The 11,432-nt window shown below is 55.0% G+C and overlaps 1 protein-coding gene across 1 annotated transcript in view; it reads left to right on the top strand.

The window, feature by feature from the left end:
- Window positions 1-1,380: 1,380 nt before the first annotated feature.
- The window catches only part of LOC134342156 (haptoglobin-like), a 21,894-nt gene continuing 11,842 nt past the window's right edge, over window positions 1,381-11,432 (top strand). Inside the window, exons 1-3 of the mRNA XM_063040130.1 lie at window positions 1,381-1,481; window positions 3,243-3,301; window positions 10,767-10,907. Coding sequence (XP_062896200.1) covers window positions 1,477-1,481; window positions 3,243-3,301; window positions 10,767-10,907 — 205 coding nt within the window. The 5' untranslated portion in view covers window positions 1,381-1,476. The remainder of the gene's footprint in view (window positions 1,482-3,242; window positions 3,302-10,766; window positions 10,908-11,432) is intronic.

Genomic DNA, 11,432 nt, shown 5'->3' with positions numbered 1-11,432 from the left:
AAGAAGGGGGTCGTGGAAATGGTGATGGGCGTAGGGTAGAGAGGGAGGGGGTGGCGGGGAAGCGGAGGGGCGATGGGGGAGGTACAGGGGGGGAGAGAGTAATGAGAACGGGCAAAGAGGGAAAGAGAGGTTAGAGAGTGGGGAGAGCGAGGGGGAGGGGGCAGAGAGGGGAGAGGAAGAGAGAGAGTGGGGGAGGCCGAGGAGAGAGGGGAGGGAGTGGGGCGAGAACAGGAGAGAGAGAGAAGTGGTTAGAGAGATGGGGACGAGAGAGGGAAAGGAGTTGGTGGTTTAGGGGAGGGAGGGGGTACCAGGGATGGGGATGGGCAGAGGGAGGGTGAGAGGGGGAGATAGGGAGACAGGAGTGAGCGGGGCAGAGAGAGGGGGAGAACGCGCCGGCAGAGTGTAGGGGAGAGAGAGGGGGGAGGGAAAGGGAGACGACGAGGTGTTGGTGTTTAGGGGAGGGAAGGGGTTGCAGAGATGGGGTTGGGCGTGGGGGAGGGAGGGAGTGGTTGACGGAGACGTGGTGGGACGATGGGGAAGAGAGAGGGAGAGGGCAGAGAGATTAGGGGTGAGAGGGTGGAGAGAGAGGGGGAGACAGTAGGGAAGAGAGAGGGGGAAAGAAAGTAGGGGAGAGAGAGTAGGGGAGAGAGGGGGAGAGAGAAGGGGCAGAGAGGGGGGAAGAGAGTGGGGGGAGAGAGAGAGGGCAGAGAGAGGGGGTGGAGAGAGAGGGGGAGAGGGGGAGGGGGGTGGAGAGTGGAGGAGAGAGGGGGGAGAGAGGGTGGAGAGAGAGTGGGGTAGAGAGGGGGAGAGAGAGGGGGTGGAGAGAGGGGGAGACGGGGGAGAGAGAGTGGGAGAGAGAGAGTGGGGAAAAGAGGGGAGAGAGAGGGAGGGAGGGGAGAGAGAGAGGGGGCAGAGAGAGGGGGTAGGAAGAGAGGGCGAGAGAGGGAGGAGGGGGGTGGAGAGTGGAGGAGAGAGGGGGAGAGAGGGAGGGAGGGGAGAGAGAGAGTGGGGGGGGAGAGAGAGAGAGCGGAGCTAGGGCCAAGATTGTACCCCCGCACCCACCCCCGCCCCGGGGACCCTGTCACCTCCCTCCCCGCCCCGTCCTGTCCCCGGCAGCCATCTGCCGACTCATCACAATCCCCGTGTTTGCGGAGGGACGGCCCTGTCAAAGGTCCCCACTACGGGCGAAAACTAGCGATCGCTGCCCTCGGCTGGGGAGAGGGGGGCCGGCGCTTACCGGCAGCGATGTTTGCCTGGGAGGTTCGTTGACACCGCTTTCTCTGCCGCCCGCGAATTGCTGACTCGTCGATACTGCAGCGTCAATGTGGAATTTTACCAGCCGTCCAGGTACAGAGTCCGCGATGGACCACCTGCCCTATAAAAGTAGGTCCCCCGGCACCCCTCACTCGTCAGTCAGCTCGGGTGAGGCTCGGTGCTTGGCAATCCGCAGAGAGAGGGAGGGAGACAGACGTCAGCATGTGGTTAGTCGATCGTGTGGTGGGAGCTTCACTCTATGTGTCTCAACCCGGGAGTGTGTGATGGGACGGTGTGGAGGGAGTTTCACTCTGTGTGTCTGACCCCGGGAGTGTGTGATGGGACGGTGTGGAGGGAGATTCACTCTGTGTGTCTGACCCCGGGAGTGTGTGATGGGACGGTGTGGAGGAAGTTTCACTCTGTGTCTGACCCCGGGAGTGTGTGATGGGACGGTGTGGAGGGAGATTCACTCTGTGTCTGACCCCGGGAGTGTGTGATGGGACGGTGTGGAGGGAGATTCACTCTGTGTGTCTGACCCCGTGAGTGTGTGATGGGACGGTGTGGAGGGAGCTTCACTCTGTGTGTCTGACCCTGGGAGTGTGTGATGGGACGGTGTGGAGGGAGATTCACTCTGTGTCTGACCCCGGGAGTGTGTGATCGGACGGTGTGGAGGGAGATTCACTCTGTGTGTCTGACCCCTGGAGTGTGTGATGGGACGGTGCGGAGGGAGATTCACTCTGTGTCTGACCCCGGGAGTGTGTGATGAGACGGAGTGGAGGGAGATTCACTCTGTGTGTCGGACCCCCGGAGTGTGTGATGGGATGGTGTGGAGGGAGATTCACTCGGTGTGTCTGACCCCGGGAGTGTGTGATGGGACGGTGTGGAGGGAGATTCACTCTGTGTCTGACCCCGGGAGTGTGTGATGGGACGGTGTGGAGGGAGCTTCACTCTATGTGTCTGACCCCGGGAGTGTGTGATGGGACGGTGTGGAGGGAGCTTCACTCTGTGTGTCTGACCCCGGGAGTGTGTGATGGGACGGTGTGGAGGGAGATTCACTCTGTGTGTCTGACCCCAGGAGTGTGTGATGGGACGGTGTGGAGGAAGATTCACTCTGCGTGTCTGACCCCGGGAGTGTGTGATGGGACGGTGTGGAGGGAGATTCACTCTGTGTCTGACCCCGGGAGTGTGTGATCGGACGGTGTGGAGGGAGATTCACTCTGTGTGTCTGACCCCTGGAGTGTGTGATGGGACGGTGCGGAGGGAGATTCACTCTGTGTCTGACCCCGGGAGTGTGTGATGAGACGGAGTGGAGGGAGATTCACTCTGTGTGTCGGACCACGGAGTGTGTGATGGGACGGTGTGGAGGGAGATTCACTCGGTGTGTCTGACCCCGGGAGTGTGTGATGGGACGGTGTGGAGGGAGATTCACTCTGTGTCTGACCCCGGGAGTGTGTGATGGGACGGTGTGGAGGGAGCTTCACTCTATGTGTCTGACCCCTGGAGTGTGTGATAGGACGGTGTGGAGGGAGCTTCACTCTGTGTGTCTGACCCTGGGAGTGTGTGATGGGAGGGTGTGGAGGGAGATTCACTCTGTGTCTGACCCCGGGAGTGTGTGATGGGACGGTGTGGAGGGAGCTTCACTCTATGTGTCTGACCCCGGGAGTGTGTGATGGGACGGTGTGGAGGGAGCTTCACTCTGTGTGTCTGACCCCGGGAGTGTGTGATGGGACGGTGTGGAGGGAGATTCAATCTGTGTCTGACCCCGGGAGTGTGTGATGGGACGGTGTGGAGGGAGATTCACTCCGTGTGTCTGACCCCGGGAGTGTGTGATGGGATGGTGTGGAGGGAGCTTCACTCTGTGTGTCTGACCCCGGGAGTGTGTGATGGGACGGTGTGGAGGGAGATTCACTCTGTGTCTGACCCCGGGAGTGTGTGATGGGACGGTGCGGAGTGAGTTTTAATTAACTCAAACATATTAATTTTTCCAGGTTACTGCTTTTGAACTTTGTGGCCGTCTTCTCCTTGGTGGCTTCTGATCATCACATCGGTAGGCACCTTCCAAGCAGCAAAATGTCCCAGTCGGTAGAACATCCACTCTATCTGTGCCCTCTGGTCCTAGACTCCCCCACTACAGGAAACATGCTCTCCTCATCCACTCTATCTGTGTCCTCTGGTCCTAGACTCCCCCACAATAGGAAACATCCTCTCCTCATCCACTCTATCTGTGTCCTCTGGTCCTAGACTCCCCCACTACAGGAAACATCCTCTCCACATCCACTCTATCTGTGTCCTCTGGTCCTAGACTCCCCCACTACAGGAAACATCCTCTCCTCATCCACTCGATCTGTGTCTTCTGGTCCAAGACTCACCCACTACAGGAAACATCCTCTCCACATCCACTCTATCTGTGTCCACTGGTCCTAAACTCCCCCACAAAAGGAAACATCCTCTCCTCATCCACTCTATCTGTGTCCTCTGGTCCTAGACTCCCCCACTACAGGAAACATCCTCTCCACATCCACTCTATCTGTGTCCTCTGGTCCTAGACTCCCCCACTACAGGAAACATCCTCTCCTCATCCACTCTATCTGTGTCCTCTGGTCCTAGACTCCCCCACTACAGGAAACATCCTCTCCTCATCCACTCTATCTGTGTCCTCTGGTCCAAGACTCCCCCACTACAGGAAACATCCTCTCCACATCCACTCTATCTGTGTCCTCTGGTCGTAGACTCCCCCAATACAGGAAATATCCTCTCCACATCCACTCTATCTGTGTGCTCTGGTCCTAGACTCCCCCACTACAGGAAACACCCTCTCCACATCGACTCTATCTGTGTCCTCTGGTCCGAGACTCACACATTACAGGAAACATCCTCTCCACATCCACTCTATCTGTGTCCTCTGGTCCTAGACTCCCCCACTACAGGAAACATCCTCTCCACATCCACTCTATCTGTGTCCTCTGGTCCTAGACTCCCCCCAATACAGGAAACATCATCTCCACATCCACTCTATCTGTGTCCTCTGGTCCTAGACTCCCCCACTACAGGAAATATCCTCTCCACATCCACTCTATCTGTGTCCTCTGGTCCTAGACTCCCCCACTACAGGAAATATCCTCTCCACATCCACTCTATCTGTGTCCTCTGGTCCGAGACTCCCCCACTACAGGAAACATCCTCTCCACATCCACTCTATCTATGCCCTCTGGTCCTAGACTACCCCACTACAGGAAACATCCTCTCCACATCCACTCTATCTGTGTCCTCTGGTCCTAGACTCCCCCACTACAGGAAACATCCTCTCCACATCCACTCTATCTGTGCCCTCTGGCCCTAGACTCCCCCACTACAGGAAACATCCTCTCCACATCCACTCTATCTGTGCCCTCTGGTCCTACACTCCCCCACTACAGGAAACATCCTCTCCACACCCACTCTATCTGTGCCCTCTGGTCCTAGACTCCCCCACCACAGGAAACGTGCTCTCCACATCCACTCTATCTGTGCCCTCTGGTCCTCGACTCCCCCACTACAGGAAACATCCTCTCCTCATCCACTCTATCTGTGTCCTCTGGTCCTAGACTCCCCCACTACAGGAAACATCCTCTCCACATCCACTCTATCTGTGTCCTTTGGTCCTAGGCTCCCCCACTACAGGAAACATCCTCTCCACATCCACTCTATCTGTGTCCTCTGGTCCGAGACTCCCCCACTACAGGAAACACCCTCTCCACATCCACTCTATCTGTGTCCGCTGGTCCTAGACTCCCCCCACTACAGGAAACATCCTCTCCACATCCACTCTATCTGTGTCCTCTGGTCCGAGACTCACACACTACAGGAAACATCCTCTCCACATCCACTCTATCTGTGTCCTCTGGTCCTAGACTCCCCCACTACAGGAAACATCCTCTACACATCCACTCTATCTGTGTCCTCTGGTCCGAGACTCACACACTACAGGAAACATCCTCTCCACATTCACTCTATCTGTGTCCTCTGGTCCTAGACTCCCCCACTACAGGAAACATCCTCTCCACATCCACTCTATCTGTGCCCTCTGGTCCTAGACTCCCCCACTACAGGAAACATCCTCTCCACATCCACTCTATCTGTGCTCTCTGGTCCTAGACTCCCCCACTACAGGAAACATCCTCTCCACACCCACTCTATCTGTGCCCTCTGGTCCTAGACTCCCCCACTACAGGAAACATGCTCTCCACATCCACTCTATCTGTGCCCTCTGGTCCTAGACTCCCCCACTACAGGAAACATCCTCTCCTCATCCACTCTATCTGTGTCCTCTGGTCCTAGAGTCCCCCACAATAGGAAACATCCTCCCCACATCCACTCTATCTGTGTCCTCTGGTCCTGGACTCCCCCCACTACAGGAAACATCCTCTCCACATCCACTCCATCTGTGTCCTTTGGTCCTAGACTCCCCCACTACAGGAAACATCCTCTCCACATCCACTCTATCTGTGTCCTCTGGTCCGAGACTCCCCCACTACAGGAAACACCCTCTCCACATCCACTCTATCTGTGTCCTCTGGTCCTAGACTCCCCCCACTACAGGAAACATCTTCTCCACATCCACTCTATCCGTTTCCTCTGGTCCGAGACTCCCCCACTACAGGAAACATCCTCTCCACATCCACTCTATCTGTGTCCTCTGGTCCTAGACTCCCCCCACTACAGGAAACATCCTCACCACATCCACTCTATCTGTGCCCTCTGGTCCTAGACTCCCCCACTACAGGAAACATCCTCTCCTCATCCACTCTATCTGTGTCCTCTGGTCCTAGACTCCCCCACAATAGGAAAAATCCTCTCCTCATCCACTCTATCTGTGTCCTCTGGTCCTAGACTCCCCCACTACAGGAAACATCCTCTCCACATCCACTCTATCTGTGTCCTCTGGTCCTAGACTCCCCCACTACAGGAAACATACTCTCCTCATCCACTCTATCTGTGTCCTCTGGTCCAAGACTCCCCCACTACAGGAAACATCCTCTCCACATCCACTCTATCTGTGTCCTCTGGTCCTAGACTCCCCCAATACAGGAAATATCCTCTCCACATCCACTCTATCTGTGTGCTCTGGTCCTAGACTCCCCCACTACAGGAAACACCCTCTCCACATCGACTCTATCTGTGTCCTCTGATCCTAGACTCTCCCACTACAGGAAACATCCTGTCCTCATCCACTCTATCTGTGTCCTCTGGTCCGAGACTCAAACACTACAGGAAACATTCTCTCCACATCCACTCTATCTGTGTCCTCTGGTCCTAGACTCCCCCACTACAGGAAACATCCTCTCCACATCCACTCTATCTGTGTCCTCTGGTCCTAGACTCCCCCACTACAGGAAACATGCTCTCCACATCCACTCTATCTGTGCCCTCTGGTCCTAGACTCCCCCACTACAGGAAACATCCTCTCCTCATCCACTCTATCTGTGTTCTCTGGTCCTAGACTCCCCCAGAATAGGAAACATCCTCTCCTCATCCACTCTATCTGTGTCCTCTGGTCCGAGACTCACACACTACAGGAAACATCCTCTCCACATCCACTCTATCTGTGCCCTCTGGTCCTAGACTTCCCCACTACAGGAAACATCCTCTCCACATCCACTCTATCTGTGTCCTCTGGTCCTAGACTCCCCCCACTACAGGAAACATCTTCTCCACATCCACTCTATCCGTTTCCTCTGGTCCGAGACTCCCCCACTACAGGAAACATCCTCTCCACATCCACTCTATCTGTGTCCTCTGGTCCTAGACTCCCCCCACTACAGGAAACTTCCTCACCACATCCACTCTATCTGTGCCCTCTGGTCCTAGACTCCCCCACTACAGGAAACATCCTCTCCTCATCCACTCTATCTGTGTCCTCTGGTCCTAGACTCCCCCACAATAGGAAAAATCCTCTCCTCATCCACTCTATCTGTGTCCTCTGGTCCTAGACTCCCCCACTACAGGAAACATCCTCTCCACATCCACTCTATCTGTGTCCTCTGGTCCTAGACTCCCCCACTACAGGAAACATGCTCTCCACATCCACTCTATCTGTGCCCTCTGGTCCTAGACTCCCCCACTACAGGAAACATCCTCTCCTCATCCACTCTATCTGTGTTCTCTGGTCCTAGACTCCCCCAGAATAGGAAACAGTCCGCAAACCAGGTCATCACATCAGGCAATCACTTCCGTCATCCATATCATTGACATATAACGCAAAAAGCAAGCGTGCCAACCACAGGCGCACGGGTCACCGGCAGCCAGTCAGAACGGGCTCCCTTTCTTCCCACTCTTTGCCTCCTGCCAGTCAGCCGCTGTTTTATCCATGATGGAATCGTTCCTGCAATACCAAGGGCCCGCAGTTTGTCAGGCAGCCTCATGTGTGGCATCTTGCCAAGGGCCTTCTGAAAATCCAAGTACGCAACGTCAACCGATGCTCCCTTGTCTATCCGGCTTGTTATTTCTTCAAAGAATCCCAACAATAGACAACAGACAATAGGTGCAGGACTAGGCCATTCGGCCCTTCGAGCCAGCACCGCCATTCACTGTGATCATGGCTGATCACCCACAATCAGTATCCAGTTCCTGCCTTATCCCCATAACCTTCACTCCGCTATCTTTAAGAGCTCTATCTAACTCTTTTTTGAAAGCATCCAGAGACTTGGCCTCCACTACCTTCTGGGGCAGAGCATTCCACAGATCCACAACTCTCTGGGTGAAAAAGGTTTTCCTCAACTCCCTACTAAATGGCCTACCCCTTATTCTTAAACTGTGGCCTCTGGTTCTGGACTCACCCAACATCGGGAATATGTTTCCTGCCTGTAGCGTGTAGAATCCCTTAATAATGTTACATGTTTCAATCAGATCCCCTCTCATCCTTCTAAATTCTCATTATACAAGCCCAGTCGCTCCAATCTTTCAACATATGACAGTCCCGCCATCCCGGGAATTAACCTCGTGAACCTACACTGCACTCCCTCAATAGCAAGAATGTCCTTCCTCAAATTTGGAGACCAAAACTGCACACAGTACTCCAGGTGTGGTCTCACCAGGGCCCTGTACAGCTGCAGAAGGACCTCTTTGCTCTTATACTCAATTCCCCTTGTTATGAAGGCCAGCATACCATTAGCTTTCTTCACTGCCTGCTGTACCTGCATGCTTGCTTTCAGTGACTGATGTACAAGGACACCTAGATCTCATTGCACTTCCCCTTTTCCTAATTTGACACCATTCGGATTGTAATCTGCCTTCCTGTTCTTGCCACCAAAGTGGATAACCTCACATTAATCCACATTAAACTGCATCTGCCCACTCACTCAACCCGTCCAAATTACCCTGCATTCTCATAACACCCTCCGCACATTTCACACTTCCACCCAGCTTTGTGTCATCTGCAAATTTGCTAATATTACTTTTAATCCCTTCATCTAAATCATGAATATAAATGTAAATAGCTGCGGTCCCAGCACCGAGCCTTGCGGTACCCCACTAGTCACCGCCTGCCATTCTGAATGGGACCCGTTAATCCCTACTCTCTGTTTCCTGTCTGCCAACCAATTTTCTATCCATGTCAGTACCCTACCCCCAATACCACATGCCAGGCTAGATCTTCCCTTGAGGAAACCATGCTGACGATGACCTGTTTTATCTTGTGCCTCCACGTACCCCGAAACCGCACCCTCATCCTGTCACAGGTTTATCAAACTCCGGTCGGGCAGCACTTGGGGTAGTTCTGGTCGCCCCGTTACAGGATGGGTGTTGTGGGCGGCGGGACGGCTCTGGAGAGGGTGCAGTATTAGAGTGCGTGAGCTGTAACGTGAGGTCGAGGAAACTTTGTGCAGTTCTGGTCTCCTGACTTGAGCAAGGAGGTACTGGCTTTGGAGACGGTGCAGAGGAGGTCGATTCCGGAGATGAGGTGGGTTAGACTATGAGGGGAGATCGAGTCACCCGGGACTGTACTCGCTGGAATTCAGAAGAAAGAGAAGAGATCTTATAGAAACAAATAAAATTATGAGAGGGCTAGATAAGATAGAAGCAGGAAAGTTGTTTACCACTGGTGGGTGAGAACTAGGGGACACAGCCTCAAGATTTAGGGGGAGTGGATTAAGGACGGAGATGAGGAGGAACTGCTTTTCCCAGCGGCTGCTGAATCTGTGTGGAATTCTCTGCCCCAGGCTACTCAGTAAATATACTTAAGCCAAGGCTGGGGAGATTTAGTCATAGTCATACTTTATTAATCCCGGGAGAAATTGGTTTTCGTTACAGTTGCACCATAAATAATAAGTAGTAATAAAACCATCAATAGTTAAATAGTAATATGTAAATTATGCCAGTAAACAAGTCCAGGACCAGCCTATTGGCTCAGGGTGTCTGACCCTCCAAGGGAGGAGTTGTAAAGTTTGATGGCCACAGGCAGGAATGACTTCCTATGACGCTCTGTGCTGCATCTCGGTGGAATGAGTCTCTGGCTGAATGTACTCCTGTGCCCACCCAGTACATTATGTAGTGGATGAGAGACATTGACCAAGATGGCTTGCAACTTGGACAGCATCCTCTTTTCAGACACCACCGTGAGAGAGTCCAGTTCCATCCCCACAACATCACTGGCCTTACGAATGAGTTTGTTGATTCTGTTGGTGTCTGCTACCCTCAGCCTGCTGCCCCAGCACACAACAGCAAACATGTTAGCACTGGCCACCACAGACTCGTAGAACATCCTCAGCATCGTCCGGCAGATGTTAAGGGACCTCAGTCTCCTCAGGAAATAGGGACGGCTCTGACCCTTCTTGTAGACAGCCTCAGTGTTCTTTGACCAGTCCAGTTTATTGTCAATTTGTATCCCCAGGTATTTGTAATCCTCCACCATGTCCACACTGACCCCCTGGATGGAAACAGGGGTCACCAGTACCTTAGCTCTCCTCAGATCTACCACCAGCTCCTTAGTCTCTTTCACATTAAGCTGCAGATAATTCTGCTCACACCATGTGACAAAGCTTCCTACCGTAGCCCTGTACTCAGCCTCATCTCCCTTGCTGATGCATCCAACTATGGCAGAGGAGGGGGAGTTAAGGGTTATGGGGGGAAAGGGCAGGTAGGTGGAGATGGTCAGATCCGCCGCGATCTGTCGGGGGCAGGCTCGACGGGCCGAACGCCGACTCTTGCTCCTATTTCTTACCTTCCAATTTCATGATGTACGTCTCCGATGCTAAACCCAATTTCGCCTCGGACTTTGATGAATGGGGGTGGGGGGATTAACTTGGTTTAATTTACCATCCTGTCCGGTGAAAACCGCGTGAGGGTGAATGGCTTCTCCCAGTCCTAGTTCGACCTCACTGGGAACAGGGGAGGGTGGGGGTGCGGGTGGTGAGGAGTCAGTGAGAAAGAGCGGGTGGGGTGGGGTTCGCGACGGCGGCGGGGAGGAAGGGCCGTGTTCATCGCTCATCAGACCTGTCCCCCCCCCCCACTTCCCACCCCCCCGCTCCCCGTGCCAGACTGCGGACCGCCCGGAAAGGTCGTCCACGCCGACGTGCACTACCTGACTCGGGAGTTGGAGACGACGGTGGGCACCGTGATCCGGTACGAGTGCAAGGCACCCCTGTGGGTCCTGCAAAACGGCGACAACGTTGACCACGGTGAGTCGGGAGCCCGCGCCGGAGGGGCCGGCCGGTGGGGGAGTGTCCGGGGTGGGAAGGGGGGGGCGCGGAACAGGGAGCTCGGTGTACGAGGGTGGGAGACACTCACACCGTGAATGGCGGGGAGTGTCGGGGACAGGGGGATCCCGGTGTACGAGGGTGGAACACACACACCGTGAAGGGCGGGGAGTGTCGGGGACAGGAGGACCCCGGTGTACGAGGGTGGGGGACACACACACCGTGAAGGGCGGGGAGTGTCGGGGACAGGGGGACCCCGGTGATCGAGGGTGGGGGACACACACACACCGTGAAGGGCGGGGAGTGTCAGGGACAGGGGGACCCCGGTGATCGAGGGTGGGACACACACACACACCGTGAAGGGCGGGGAGTGTCGGGGACAGGGGGACCCCGGTGTACGAGGGTGGGGGACACACACACCGTGAAGGGCGGGGAGTGTCGGGGACAGGGGGACCCCAGTGTATGAGGGTGGAACACACACACTGTGAAGGGCGGGGAGTGTCGGGG

This window comes from Mobula hypostoma, unplaced genomic scaffold (genome assembly GCF_963921235.1).
Source record: "Mobula hypostoma unplaced genomic scaffold, sMobHyp1.1 scaffold_181, whole genome shotgun sequence".
Lineage (NCBI taxonomy): Eukaryota > Metazoa > Chordata > Chondrichthyes > Myliobatiformes > Myliobatidae > Mobula > Mobula hypostoma.
This window is presented reverse-complemented; position numbering and strand designations above follow the sequence as displayed.